The sequence below is a fragment of the Oncorhynchus kisutch genome, linkage group LG7, assembly GCF_002021735.2.
Source record: "Oncorhynchus kisutch isolate 150728-3 linkage group LG7, Okis_V2, whole genome shotgun sequence".
Classification (NCBI taxonomy): Eukaryota; Metazoa; Chordata; class Actinopteri; order Salmoniformes; family Salmonidae; genus Oncorhynchus; species Oncorhynchus kisutch.
In genome coordinates, this window is record NC_034180.2 from 41,063,788 (window position 1) to 41,080,039 (window position 16,252).

The 16,252-nt window shown below is 43.6% G+C and overlaps 1 protein-coding gene across 1 annotated transcript in view; it reads right to left on the bottom strand.

Annotated features, from left to right (window-relative positions):
* Positions 1-1,346: 1,346 nt before the first annotated feature.
* The window catches only part of LOC109894627 (usherin-like), a 378,093-nt gene continuing 363,187 nt past the window's right edge, over positions 1,347-16,252 (bottom strand). Inside the window, 9 exon segments of the mRNA XM_031828079.1 lie at positions 1,347-2,132; positions 2,975-3,160; positions 7,668-7,739; positions 8,273-8,502; positions 10,169-10,252; positions 10,445-10,621; positions 10,747-10,964; positions 11,937-12,175; positions 12,404-12,613. Coding sequence (XP_031683939.1) covers positions 2,043-2,132; positions 2,975-3,160; positions 7,668-7,739; positions 8,273-8,502; positions 10,169-10,252; positions 10,445-10,621; positions 10,747-10,964; positions 11,937-12,175; positions 12,404-12,613 — 1,506 coding nt within the window. The 3' untranslated portion in view covers positions 1,347-2,042.

Consider the following 16,252-nt stretch of genomic DNA (forward strand, 5'->3'; position numbering starts at 1 on the left):
TTGTCTGGCCCAAGGATTGTCATAGTCGTCTGGGCTAAACAGCTGACTCAAGACGAAGTTGAAGATGGAGATATGTAACACAGTTATAAGACATTATGAACATAGGCCAGACCACATACAAAGAAAAAAAATCACTATATATATATATACTTTTTACATTAATAAATTAATACTGCCAGTGTAAAAATACAAAACGACAACATTATTTACTGTACCAAGAAAACTTGCTGAAAATCTCTACGATACACTATATATACAAAAGTATGCAGACAACTCTTCAAATCAGTGGATTTGGCTATTTCAGCCACACCCGTTGCTGACAGGTGTATAAAATCGAGCAGACATCCATGCAATCTCCATAGACAAACATTGGCAGTAGAATGGCCTTACTGAAGAGCGCAGTGACTTTCAACGTGGCACCATCATAGGATGCCACCTTTCCAACAAGTCAGTTCGACAAATTTCTGCCCTGCTGGAGCTGCCCGTGTCAACTATAAGTGCTGTTATTGTGAATTGGAAAAGTCTAGGAACATCGATGGCTCAACCGCGAAGTGGTAGGCCACACAAGTTTCAGAATGGGACTGCCGAGTGCTGGAGTGCGTAGATGCCACACAAAAATGCAACATTCACAACCGAGTTCCAAGCTGCCTCTGGAAGCAACGTCAGCACAATAACTGTTCGTCAGGAGCTTCATGAAATGGGTTTCCATGGTCGAGCAGCCGCACATAAGCGTAAGATCACCATGCGCAATGTCAAGAGTCGGCTGGAGTGGTGTAAAGCTCGCCACCATTGGACTCTAGAGCAGTGGACATGCGTTCTCTGGAGTGATGAATCTGGCTGTCCGACGGACGAATCTGGGTTTGGTGGATGCCAGGAGAACGCTACCTGCCCGAATACCAGTTCAAACTGTGAAGTTTGGTGGAGGAGGAATAATGGTCTGGCGCTGTATTTCATGGTTCAGGCTAGGCCCCTTAGTTCCAGTGAAGGGAAATCATAACGCTAGAGCATACAATGACATTCTAGACGATTCTGTGCTTCCAACTTTGTGGCAACAGTTTGGGGAAGGCCCTTTCCTGTTTCAGCATGACAATGCCCCCGTGCGTGCACAAAGCAAGTTCCATACAGAAATGGTTTGTCAAGATCAGTGTGGAAGAACTTGACTGGCCTGAACAGAGCCGTGACCTCAACCCCATCGAACACCTTTGGGATGAATTGGAATGCCAGGCCTCATCACCTAACATCAGTGCCCGTCCTCACTAATGCTTTTGTGAGGTCGGGCACAGCAAGTCCCCACAGCAATGTTCCAACATCTAGTGAAAAGCCTTCCCAGTAGAGTGGAGGCTGTTATTGCAGCAAAGAGGGGACCAACTCCATATTGATGCCCATGATTTTGGAATGAGATGCTCCGTGAGCAGGCGTCCACATACTTTTGGTCATGTAGTGTAGTTTGAAACACAATGTTAGGTGTGTGGAAGCACCACACAGCACTATGGTTAACCTCAAGAAAAATATTACCACATCAAAACTTCCGTCAACCACTTACCACAACATTGATCAACCAAATACTGTCAGATGATACATTTGTGGATATAGTTGATTCACATAAACAGTTGGCTTTGACACTGATTATAAAAATGGTCTTGTCACAAATACCATTAAAAATGTCATTGATGCTAGGTTTACTAGGCACAGTTACCACACACTTACAGTAGGTTCGCTGTTATGATTAAAATGAAAGAGATGAGAGGCATTGCTTTGAGTTCCACACTTGCTGAAATGTTTAGCTGTTTCTAGGTTATGACAGTTGGCATAAAGTAAAAATGACGAGTATAGGAGTTTTAGAAAGCCTGGGGTTCTTTCAGTTCTGAATCCAGGATTCCTAACTTGAGTTCAGGGTTCATGGTTTCAGTTTGAGGTCCATGTTTTGTGTTCATGTTTTGACTGCGTTTGTAAGTTGAGTTCTGGGTTTTCAGTTCAGTTGTAGTGTGTCGAGAGCCCAGGTGTTGGTGGTTGTAGTGTGTGTGTGTGTGGGGGGGGGGCATCTAGAGGTGTGTGTCTGTGAACATGGTGTGTTCCTTCCTCACAGAGCTGAAGGCTTTGATGGCTTCCACAAACTCATCATCCTCCACATACTGCAACAGAAACAACAACATGGTTAGGAGATCATATAATGGAACACAATCTGAGATCATCGGTGGGATTTAAGCATTATATTGTATGACTTTCTACTCCTCCCACCTCCTCCCCCTCTCACCAGTCCAGAGTTGTCCTCTCTCCTTTCCCTTTCCCACATCTCACCAGTCCAGAGTTGTGTCCCCTCTCCTACCCCTTTCCCACCTCTCACCAGTCCAGAGTTGTGTCCCCTCTCCTACCCCTTTCCCACCTCTCACCAGTCCAGAGTTGTGTCCCCTCTCCTACCCCTTTCCCACCTCTCACCAGTCCAGAGTTGTGTCCCCTCTCCTACCCCTTTCCCACCTCTCACCAGTCCAGAGTTGTGTCCCCTCTCCTACCCAATCCAGTCGTGTCCCTCCCCCTCTCACCAGTCCAGAGTCGTGTCCCTCCCCCTCTCACCAGTCCAGAGTCGTGTCCCTCCCCCTCTCACCAGTCCAGAGTCGTGTCCCTCCCCCTCTCACCAGTCCAGAGTCGTGTCCCTCCCCCTCTCACCAGTCCAGAGTCGTGTCCCTCCCCCTCTCACCAGTCCAGAGTCGTGTCCCTCCCCCTCTCACCAGCCCAGAGTCGTGTCCCTCCCCCTCTCACCAGTCCAGAGTCGTGTCCCTCCCCCTCTCACCAGCTCAGAGTCGTGTCCCTCCCCCTCTCACCAGTCCAGAGTCGTGTCCCTCCCCCTCTCACCAGTCCAGAGTCGTGTCCCTCCCCCTCTCACCAGCTCAGAGTCGTGTCCCTCCCCCTCTCACCAGTCCAGAGTCGTGTCCCTCCCCCTCTCACCAGTCCAGAGTCGTGTCCCTCCCCCTCTCACCAGCCCAGAGTCTTGTCCTCCCTCCCCCATCAGAGACTTCCTGTCCTGTTCAATCAGCTGACTGACGCTGCGGTGCAGGGAGTTCTGGGAGTAGGCGTGGCTGAGCTGTGATTGGCTGGGCACTCGGAGGACCGACATGGGGCTGAACCGTGAGCCTCCGCCCACAATCTTACTGTCCGTCAGGCCCTGGGGGGGTGATGGGTAACAGGAAGTAGAGGTGGATGAAATGCAATGATATACCGACCGTCATCAACACAATCATCAGTCACATACCAATACAATAGAAGTATCCCACATACTAAAACATTAACCCACCCACTAGTAGAATAGAAGTATCCCACATACTAAAACATTAACCCACCCACCAGTAGAATAGAAGTATCCCACATACTAAAACATTAACCCACCCACTAGTAGAATAGAAGTATCCCACATACTAAAACATTAACCCACCCACCAGTAGAATAGAAGTATCCCACATACTAAAACATTAACCCACCCACCAGTAGAATAGAAGTATCCCACATACTAAAACATTAACCCACCCACCAGTAGAATAGAAGTATCCCACATACTAAAACATTAACCCACCCACCAGTAGAATAGAAGTATCCCACATACTAAAACATTAACCCACCCACCAGTAGAATAGAAGTATCCCACATACTAAAACATTAACCCACCCACTAGTAGAATAGAAGTATCCCACATACTAAAACAGTATGTCACACACCAAGAGACACATGACCCACATGTCCACATGAAATGGTCATTGCTAACCATTAATGTGTACATTCTAAACAGAAGGACAAGGCCAGGCACAGCTGAATCAAGAATCACCCAAATCATCTCACCCTCCAGGAGAAATCAGTGACACCAGTTGATTGTAAACGTGTTAGTCCGAGACTCAAATCATGCATGCATCCATTTGGGGTTATAGGGTGGTACATGCACACTCTCTCATCCTGCCAAGTGTGTAAGAGTTAGTGGGATGCATGCACACTCCCTTTCCCCCTTAACCAGTCAATAAGGTTGTATACAGTAGGGTGCATGCACACTCCCTTTTATCCCTTAACCAGTCAATAAGGTTGTATACAGTAGGGTGCATGCACACTCCCTTTTATCCCTTAACCAGTCAATAAGGTTGTATACAGTAGGGTGCATGCACACTCCCTTTTATCCCTTAACCAGTCAATAAGGTTGTATACAGTAGGGTGCATGCACACTCCCTTTCCCCCTTAACCAGTCAATAAGGTTGTATACAGTAGGGTGCATGCACACTCCCTTTTATCCCTTAACCAGTCAATAAGGTTGTATACAGTAGGGTGCATGCACACACTCTCTCCCCTCCTACCTCATAGTTCATAGTGTAGCTCTTTAGAGTCACGTTGCTGTCCTCTAGACAGTCTGTTACCGTATCAAACTGCTGGGGCAGAGGCAGTGTGTGACACATCAGCTATGTGTGTGAGTTTGCAGTGCGTGTCAACTTTAGAGGAGGATACATACATACGGGTCATAACGGTGTTGAGCACACACGTGTTAACAAAATGTAGAACAGGGATCATCAGCTAGATTCAGCTGCAGGGCAATGTTTTTCTTGAGCGGAAGATCAGGGGGCCGGAACCTAATTACAATTTGCACACTGCAAATTGACCACAAGAAGCCCAAGCAGATATAATATTTGACTAAAACATAATCATTTGTATCTCTATTATGTGTGGGAATAGCTGGAAACAGATTTCCAAAATTAAAATCACTTGGAGCTGATTTGCTGGTGTTTTTAATCTTTTATGTCCAACAATAAAAAAACGAATAAATATATATATTTTGGCAACACTTTACTTGGCACCCAGCGTCATAACATGTTGTAATATGGTCATAACCATGTCACAACAGCTGACAACCTGTCATAACCTGTTATATGGTCATAACCATGTCACAACAGCTGACAAGCTGTCATAACCTGTTATATGGTCATAGCCATGTCACAACAGCTGACAACCTGTCATAACCTGTTATATGGTCATAACCATGTCACAACAGCTGACAAGCTGTCATAACCTGTTATATGGTCATAACCATGTCACAACAGCTGACAACCTGTCATAACCTGTTATATGGTCATAACCATGTCACAACAGCTGACAAGCTGTCATAACCTGTTATATGGTCATAACCATGTCACAACAGCTGACAACCTGTCATAACCTGTTATATGGTCATAACCATGTCACAACAGCTGACAAGCTGTCATAACCTGTTATATGGTCATAACCATGTCACAACAGCTGACAACCTGTCATAACCGGTTATATGGTTTATAACACTGTCACAACAGCTGAAAACCTGTCATAACCTGTTATATGGTTTATAACACTGTCATTACCCATATATTTAGACCTGCTGTGACATGTGTTATTTTATGGCTGGCTATGACACCTACATAAGAGTGTCAAAACCCACATTTATTTTCCTGAAATCTGCTCCTGCATTCATCCCAGTCATCAGAAACAGAGCATTGGAATAGGTGCATGTCTGAAATCAACGTGTGCACAATTACATGATCATTTAATATGGTCAATTTAAAAAAATGTATACATAACAAACATACTGTGTGCTATGGTGTAATGGAATGTTTTGCCTTGTGTGGTAGGTTTTGTAGGTGTCATAACCAGCCATAAAATAACACAATATATGTCACAACAGGTGTAAATATGGGCCATGACAGTGTTATGACCATATTATCCATCCAGACTCATATTAAACATCTCCAATCCAAAATTCAATCTAGAATCGGCTTCCTATTTCGCAACAAAGCCTCCTTCACTCACGCCGCCAAACATACCCTTGTAAAACGGACTATCGATCCTTGACTTCGGCGATGTCATTTACAAAAATAGCCTCCAACACTCTACTCAGCAAACTGGATGCAGTATATCACAGTGCCATCCGTTTTGTCACCAAAGCCCCATATACTACCACCACTGCGACCTGTATGCTCTAGTCGGCTGGCCCTCGCTACATATTCGTCGCCAGACTCACTGGCTCCAGGTCATCTATAAGTCTATGCTAGGTAAAGCTACGCCTTATCTCAGCTCACTGGTCACGATAACAACACCCACCCGTAGCACACGCTCCAGCAGGTATATCTCACTGGTCAACCCCAAAGCCAACACCACTTTTGGCTGCCTTTCCTTCCAGTTCTCTGCTGCCAATGACTGGAACAAAAATGGCAAAAATTGCTGAAGCTGGAGACTTATATTTCCCTCACTAACTTCAAACATCAGCTATCTGAGCAGCAGCTGTACATAGCCCATCCGTAAATAGCCCATCCAGTCTACCTAACTCATCCCCATATTGTTTTTATTTACTTTTCTGCTCTTTTGCACACCAGTATTTCTACTTGCACATCACCATCTGCTCATCTATCACCCCAGTGGTAATTTGCTATATTGTAATTACCTCGCTACTATGGCCTATTTATTGCCTACCTTCTCACGCCATTTGCACACACTGTATCTAGACTTTATTTTTTACATTTCTATTGTGTTATTGACTGTACGCTTGTTTATTCCATGTGTAACTCTATGTTGTTGTTTTCTTGGCCAGGTCGCAGTGGCAAATGAGAACGTGTTCTCAACTAGCTTACCTGGTTTAATAAAGGTGTTCTCAACTAGCTTACCTGGTTTAATAAAGGTGTTCTCAACTAGCTTACCTGGTTTAATAAAGGTGATTTTTTTATTTATTATGACATGGTTATTATGACATGGTTATTATGACATGGTTATTATGACATATTATGAAATGGTTATTATGACATGGTTATTATGACATGGTTATTATGACATATTATGAAATGGTTATTATGACATGGTTATTATGACATGGTTATTATGACATATTATGAAATGGTTATTATGACATGGTTATTATGACATGGTTATTATGACATATTATGAAATGGTTATTATGACATGGTTATTATGACATGGTTATTATGACATGGTTATTATGACATATTATGAAATGGTTATTATGACATGGTTATTATGACATGGTTATTATGACATGGTTATTATGACATATTATGAAATGGTTATTATGACATGGTTATTATGACATGGTTATTATGACATATTATGAAATGGTTATTATGACATGGTTATTATGACATGGTTATTATGACATATTATGAAATGGTTATTATGACATGGTTATTATGACATGGTTATTATGACATGGTTATTATGACATATTATGAAATGGTTATTATGACATGGTTATTATGACATGGTTATTATGACATGGTTATTATGACATATTATGAAATGGTTATTATGACATGGTTATTATGACATGGTTATTATGACATATTATGAAATGGTTATTATGACATGGTTATTATGACTGTGTCATAACATGGTTATTATGACATGGTTATTATGACATATTATGAAATGGTTATTATGACATGGTTATTATGACTGTGTCATAACATGGTTATTATGACATGGTTATTATGACATGGTTATTATGACTGTGTCATAACATGGTATGAAACTGGCTGTCAAGTAAAGTGTTACCCGTTTGTTTTTGCTCAGAAAACTTGGAGGGCTAATTCAGATCACCCGCGGGCTGCCTGTTGGGGAACACTGAGAGACTTATACAGACAGAGAGACAGAGACAGGCTTACTGCAACAGTGGAGAGGTCAGTGAGGAGGAGAGTACTGGCGTGATGTTTAGAACACATGTCAGAATACGGCCTCTGAGAGCGAGGAGACAAGAGGAGGGGTAGGAGAGGAGGAAAGAGGAGAACAGAAAGGACAAGTAGGAAAGAGAGGGGAAGGAGGAAGAACGGGAAGAAGAAGAGGAAGGCAAGAAGGAAATGGAATACAGAAAATAATGACAGAATATAAAAAGAAGGAATCTGAAATCATTTGGAGCAAATGTACAATTAGCTGTCAATGTCTTTACACACATTATTGCACATACAGAAAAACGATTCAGGCATTTCAGAACCACAAGAGGGCACCTCTGCTTGTACATAATAAATGGGATGTCATCGCCCTCTAGTGGGCATGAGGCTGAATTGAAGAGCTCATTTCATAAGACTGCCTGTTCACAAATCTTCAGTATAAGAAAAGTGTATATACTTCATTTATAACATATGGACAGGTATTAGCAATGACAAGATAGAACCATAACCACATTGCTAATAGTTATTCAATCCTTTAAGGTCTACACAAATACCTAGGGTTACGGATAGGTGGTGTTTGGAATTGGGTCTCTCTCTCTCACCATGAAAGCGTCTCCTCCCGCCTGGCTCCTCTTCTGCAGGGGGACGAGAGGGGGGCGTTCTCTAATGAAGGGTTCTTTCCTCAGGGCCCTCCTCAGCACCAGGCCCAGCAGCACAGCCAAGACCAGGAGACCCAGAAAGACTAGCAGCAGGATGAACCACATCTCAGAGTAGACTGGAGCTCCCTGGGTCCCCACACCCTGCTTCCCTCCTGGGGTGGGCTCCACTGGACCTGGAAAGAGAGAGTGTGGAGGTGTGCAGCTTAGAGTAGGAACCTGATACACCCAAACACTAGGGTTTAGCATAGAGCAGTGGTCACCAACCATTCTGAGTCAAGATCACGTTCCAAAGAGTCTAAAAGCAAACCGAGATCTACCGCTCAGAATAAAAATAACACACATGAGTTAAAAAATGTGCAACATTAACCTCATAAAAACAGTTCTGTAGGAATGAGGTTTGTGCATTAGGTTTAATACATTATCACAGTGTCACGCCCTGACCTGAGTATTCTTTGTTTTCTTTATATGTTTTGGTTAGGTCAGGGTGTGACATGGGTGATGTATGTGTTTTGTACTGTCTAGGGGTTTTGTAGGTTTATGGGGTTGTTTACCATCTAGGTATTTATGTATGTCTATGGTTGCCTAGATTGGTTCTCAATTAGAGGCAGCTGTTTATCGTTGTCTCTGATTGAGAACCATATTTAGGCAGCCATCTTCTTTGGGTATTTTGTGGGTTATTGTCTATGTGATGTTGCATGTTAGCACTCAGTTTTGATAGCGGCCACGTTTGTTTTGTTTTGTTTTGTTTTGTTTTGTTTTGTTTTGTTTTGTTTTGTTTGTTTAGTGTACTTCGTGTTTTTTCGTCATTCATTAAAAGTATGTATTCACACCACGCTGCGCTTTGGCCTCCTCACTACGACGATCGTGACACACAGCATATTCATTATATGCTTGACCTGCCAATATTGTTCTTCTCAGACCATATTATATTTCAAAACTCAAGCTTTGATAACAAAATAAATCAGTTGGTGAAGCACAGCTGAGGATACATTTAAATAATTCACTTTTTTATTTTACTGGACTGGTGGTACCTGAAACTGATGGTCAATGTCAGGAGAGAGAGAGAGAGAGAGAGAGAGAGAGAGAGAGAGAAGCCTCTCACGGTCCCTGCTCTCTCCATTCCTCCAGTGAGAGGGGACACCATCTTCCACCTGATGGCCAAACTCGAGTCGCATCACATTATTTCTGCCTTATGCACAAATTCATGTTGTTCCTATGACCAGAGAAAGTGAAATATTCCTCGATATTAAAATAGACACAGACAGTTGTTGATAATAAAAACGCAGGGCTGTCGATACACTTGGCTACTCATTCATTGCAGCTGCAGCGCTGGTTGAAGCACAAGTGGAAGAAGCACGTTTTACGTTTTTTTTAAAGTGTTGAATAGAAACAGTATTTATTGACAGTGCTGAATAAAAACTTAAATATGAACTCACTCGTAGAAACAGCAGCTCTTCGCTGTATTCTTTGACAGACTGGCTCTGGTCATGGTTTTTTAAATTATGAAATCTCATGTAGGCTCCTATCAAACTTTGCTTTGGCCAGGGTCGTGGTAGCTGTAGGCACAGTGATTTGAGCTATCCGATTGGCCAGCGCAGTAGGAGCATTTGATTTAGCTCTCCTGGTACACTGGGTAGGTGGAGTTTGTCCCTTCAAACGAATGAAATGGTTCAAAATGGCAACACTTTGCCTATCACCAACAGCGCAAGACAAAATAAAAAAATAGGAACGCAAGGCTTTATTGTTGGCGAAGATCGTCGACCAATCGATCGAGAATGACCGGTTGGTGACTCCTGGCATAGAGATTGTGTGTGTGTGTGTGTGTGTGTGCTGTCTCACTCATGCCTGTAGCAGGACTGTATCTGATGATAGGGGTGCTGGCACTGCCAATGTCTGTAGTACAAGTCACCTGGAGGGAGAGGGCTGAGGGAGGGAGGGAAGGAGGGAGGGAGGAAGAGAAGGAGGAGAGAGAGAGATCTGTAAGAGTAGTAGAGTAGTGTTACAAAAAACACTCATCTTCAGAACTAATCGAAAGATATTGCTCATAGAGGGACTGGGTATCTGTGAGGTGTGTGTGTGTGTGTGTGTGTGTGAAGTGTATGTGTGTTGTCTCACTCTTCTCTGAGGTGCGGGGTATATAGAGGTAGCTGTGGAAGCCAATGTAGACTCTCAGGTTGTTGTCTGTCAGTGAGTAGTCTCTCAGAAGACCGTTCAGAGAGAAAGAGGCACTCCAGTCCAGCCACACCAGAGTCAGGTTACTGTACACCTCAAATGGAGAGATATACTGAGGAGCTGGAGAAGAGAGGGAGAGAGGGAGAGTTAGTGTAGTAGTCCAGTTGGAGGCGGTACTACCCATGTTGTTATAACAGGGCTAGGGATAGAGGTCAGGGGTTAGATGTCAGGGCTAGATGTCTTACCATCAGTGAGTGTAGTAACAGTAGTCCAGTTGGAGGCGGTACTACCCATGTTGTTATAACAGGAAGCTCTGAGCTGGTAGCTAGAGTAGGGTTGCAGACCTGTTACGTTGTAGTTCCTGCCCCTCCCGAAGAACCGCGTTTCTATTGGTCCCTCCACACAGAGCGGCGGGACTGGCTGGGGAGGCTGGGGGCAGGAGGAACGAATGTGCAGCTCACAACTAGAGAGAGAGAGAAGGGAAAAGAGCAGAGTGAAAGTGGAAGGTGTTAATAAATATATATACTCTACCGTTCAAAAGTTTGGGGTCACTTAGAAATGTCCTTGTTTTAGAAAGAAAAGCAAATTTTTTGTCCATAAAAAATAAAATAAAATAAAAAATATAAAATTGATCAGAAATACAGTGTAGACATTGTTAATGTTGTAAATGACTATTGTAGCTGGAAACGGCTGATTTTGTATGGAATATCTACATAGGAGTACAGAGGCCCATTATCAGCAACCATTACTCCTGTGTTCCAATGGCACGTTGTGTTAGCTAATCAAAGTTGATCATTTTAAAAGGCTAATTGATCATTAGAAAAACGTTTAGCAATTATGTTAGCACAGCTGAAAACTGTTCTGATGATTAAAGAAGCAATACAACTGGCCTTCTTTTGACGAGTTGAGTATCTGGAGCATCAGCATTTGTGGGTTCGATTACAGGCTCAAAATGACCAGACACAAAAACTTTTCTTCTGAACCTCGTCAGTCTATTCATGTTCTGAGAAATGAAGGCTATTCCATGTGAGAAACTGCCAAGAAACCGAAGATCTCTTACAACGCTGTGTAATACTCCCGGTGCACAACTGAGCAAGAGGACAAGTACATTAGAGTATCTAGTTTGAGAAACAGACGCCTCACAAGTCCTCAACAGGCAGCTTCATTAAATAGTACCCGCAAAACACCAGTCTCAACCTCAACAGTGAAGAGGCGACTCCGGGATGCTGGACTTACTGGCAGAGTTCCTCTGTCCAGTGTCTGTTTAACACTTTTTTGGTTACTACATAATTCCATATGTGTTATTTTATCGTGTTGATGTCTTCACTATTATTCCACAATGTAGAAAATAGTCCAAATAAAGAAAAACCCTGGAATGAGTAGGTGTGTCCAAACTTTTGACGGGTACTGTATGTGCTTGTGTTACTCTCTCTACCTCTCTATGAGTCCATTGGGGGCGAGCGGTTCGTCCCACTCCACCTGTGCTGAGCGTGATGTCAGGGCCACTGGGCGAGGGGATGGCTGCTGTGCTGGGGGGGAGGCCTGGGTGCGTAGCTCACTCACGGGGCCCTGGCTGCAGCACTGATAGCAGGTACAGGCCTCTACTCCTACCCAGTACTGAGTGTATGGACTCAGACCATGGAGGGTCTGCTGACGAGATATCCCCTCTGAAAGCTGAGAGAGAGACAGAGAGAGAGCGACAGAGAGATTGTCACAGAAATGTTATCTCTTCGGTGTGTGCTTGTGTGTTACCCGTGTATGTGTGTGTGTTACTAGTGACTGTGTGTCTCAATAGTGCTTGTTACCAGAGAATGTGTGTGTGTTACCAGACTGTGTGTGTGTTACCAGATTGTGTGTGTGTTACCAGTCTGTTTGTGTGTGTTACCAGTGTGTGTGTGTTACCAGTGTGTGTGTAGCGTTGGGGCCCTGTGAGAACACCCTGTAAAGGCTGACGATGCCATTGGGCCTTGTGGGGGGGCGGATGTCAACAACAGCCGAGGTTGCTAAGATACGCAGGAAGATTGGCGGGCCAACACCCTCAGGAGGGGCGGGACCTGTTCTCCCATTGGCCCATTGGCTTCCTGAACGACCAACAGAATTCACGGCCCAAACCTGTCAATAAAAAAATGAATAACACAACTTTAGGATTATGTTTTGTTTATGACAAGTATGTTATTATTGTACAAAATCAAATCACCAACCCAGCAGGCTTTTGTTCCAGCACTAACACACTAAACACTTAGACACAAAAAAATGGAAAAAGCCCCCTTGCTGCTCATTTATGAGGCTGTATCAGGAGTCCTCCATCAATGTACCTGACTAGGTCTAAGAGTTAGTCCCCTGCCTGTGTGAGTCCACGCCCATCGCTGTCACGTGACTAAGAGTCCACTTCAGTCACTGTGTGTGTGTGTGTGTGTGTGAGAGCGTGCAAGTGAGAGAGAGAGAGAAAAGAAGGCAGATGTTTTACGTGCACTTATTTTGTACATAATGTTGCCGCTACCGTCTCTTATGACCGAAAATAACTTGTATACATCAGGACTGCGATTGTTCACCACGGACTAGCAGAATCCTTTTTTTCCTTTCATGACTCTGACGAGCCCGACGCAAAGGATATGCTCCTTCCTCGGAAACAGGCCCCGATCAATGTGATCTGCGTGAAGAGGAGGCGGAGGAACAGGAGCTGAAGGTCTGGCTGCCTTCTGAGAATTCGTAGGCGATTGAATAAGCCCCCACTTCCCTCCATTCTGCTAGCAAATGTGCAATCTTTGGATAATAAAATAGTTGAGTTACGTGTAAGATTAAACTACCAATGGGACATAAAAAATTGTAACAACTCATGCTTCACAGAATGTTGTTGAATGACAACAATATCAACATACAGCTGGCTGGTTATACGATGTACCAGCAGGATAGAACAGCGGCGTCTAGTAAGACAAGTGGACAAGGATCTATGTATTTTTGTAAACAACAGCTGGTGCACGATATCTAAGGAAGTCTCGAGCTATTGCTTGCCTGAAGCAGAGGATCTCATGATAAGGTGTAGACCACACTATCTACCTAGAAAGGTTTCATTTGTATTTTTCGTAGCTGTCTACATACCACCACAGACTGATGCGGGCACTAAAACCGCACTCAATGAGCTGTATTCCACCATAAGAAAATTTCTATCAGCATGTTAAATGTGCAACCAGAGGAAAAAAAACTCTGGACCACCTATACTCCACACACAGAGACGCATACAAAGCTCTTCCTCGCCCTCCATTTGGAATATCTGACCCTAATTCTATCTTCTTGATTCCTGCTTACAAGCAAAAACTAAAGCAGGAAGCACCAGTGACTAAATCAATAAAAAAAAGTGGTCAGAGGAAGCAGATGCTAAGCTACAGGAATGTTTAATAGCACAGACTGGAATATGTTCTGGGATTCCTCCGATGGCATTGAGTAGTACACCACATCAGTCATTGGCTTCATCAATACGTGCATCGATGAAGTTGTCGCGTCTTTACTATCATTAAATTGAAGACTTATCGTTTTTATCAAAGATTCTCTGTAATTACTATTACACGATCAACTGAATAATCATGTAACTGTAATTAACTAGGAAGTCGAGGCACCAAGGAAACATATTCAGATTACAAAGTTATCATTTCCTAAAATAACTTTTCAGATATTTTATCTGATCAATTAGTCTTCGAATTAATGAATGATTTACTTTAGTCTCATTCCAAACGTCGTAAATTGTTGGTTATCGGCACAAACCCAGTCTTCACTATGAGTCATCCTTACATCAATTGTCTTAAATCATTTATTTATGACTAACTAAGTAATTCACAGAAATGCATAAACAAACAGTAAATATGGTTACAAGAAATGATAGGAGAATGTGCCCTAGTGGGCTAAACCGGCATCGCGGCTTGTTAGACAAAAGGGGAAGTGAGGGTCGACTAAGAAGTCAATACAGAGTGATAATTATAACAATTGAAATGCTAATCCTTTACACATGAACGCTCACTCATTCGGGAACAATTGCATTCAATATATATATTTATGTCTTGATCGTCTTGATCGCTGGTGAAAAGTTTGTTTATTTTGTAGAATTGTCCGTCTCGCTCCCTCTCTCTCTCGGTTGTGGTTAGAGGGGATAGTTCAGAGTGACATTCATTCATTTGTTATAGAATGGATGTTTCGGCGTCTGTCGTTCTTCGCGTTCAATGATACCGAATTCCTAGCTGCAGACTAGTAACTAATATCAAAGACTTGTTCTTATTCTGTCGGTATCAATAGTCTAAGAGTTTAACCACGTGGTATGGTTAAAAGATTCAGCAATGGTCTACAACATTCGTCCTCTCCGAATGGAGAAAAACATGGTCTGGTGATAATTTCCCAAAGTTGGGTTTTATTCGGAATTGCAGAAAAGGTGCTGTCCCAGGATGTCTGACGCTAACTGGGCTCAGGGGCGGTCCTCTGATTTAGTTCAAATCAAAAGGGAATTGTATTTTCCTTAATTAAACAGTCCAAAATCATATTACACAATTTTACAAACAGTATCATACTCACTCATTCATATTATACAACAATTAGATGTAAACCTCATATCTGAGGCTATTCTATAAACAGCGTTATGGTAATGTGGCCACACCGTCTCCCATGAGCTTCCCCAAGTTGTAACAAACGGACCAGTTCGTAGCTGGATTCTTCATCGATCTTTTATACTTTCTCCGGAACATGACATTTTTTCGTACCTTAAGTTCTGTGAGATGGAAGATATTCCTTTGTGCTCAATAAAATGTACTCTGCCTCTTATACTATGTGGCCATGTGGCAGGGTCTTCTCAGGAATTTACGACCTCTCTCTGACGACAGAAGCCTAGTTGAAGGAGGCAAGGGGGAGGCAGGGAGAGGGGGATGGGGCTTGCTATACCCAAAGAGGGCAACGTCATTACAACGTCATCCCCACAGTGACCGTACGCACATACCCCAACCAGAAGCCAAGGCTTACAGGCAGCATCCGCACTGAGCTAAAGGCTAGGGCTGCTGCTTTCAAGGAGCGGGAAATCACGCTATGTCCTCCAACGAACCATCAAACAGGCAAAGCGGCAATACAGAACGAAGATCGAATCGTACTACACCGGCTCCGACGCTCGTCGGATGTGGCAGGGCTTGCAAACCATTACAGACTACAAAGGGAAGCACAGCCGAGACCTGCCCAGTGACACGAGCCAACCAGACGAGCTAAACTAATCCGATGCTCACTTCGAGGCAAATAACACTGAAACATGCATGAGAGCACCAGCTTTTCCAGAAGACTGTGTGATCACGCTCTCCACAGCCGATGTGACTAAGACCTTTAAACAGGTCAACATTCACAAGGCCACAGGGCCAGATGGATGACCAGGACGTGTACTATGAGCATGCGCTGACCAACTGGCAAGTGTCTTTTCAACCTCTCCCTGTCCGAGTCTGTAATACCAACATGTTTTAAGCAGACCACCATAGTCCCTATGCCCAAGAACACTAAGGTAACCTGCCTAAATGATTACCGACCCGTAGTACCCACGTATGTAGCCATGAAACACCATAGTGCCCTCAAAGCTCACCAATAAACTAAGGACCCTGGGACTAAACACCTCCCTCTGCAACTGCATCCTGGACTTCCTGACGGGCTGCCCCAGGTGGTAAGGGTAGGTAACAACACATCCGCCACGCTGATCCTCAACACAGGGGCCCCTCAGGGGTGCATGCTCATTCCCCT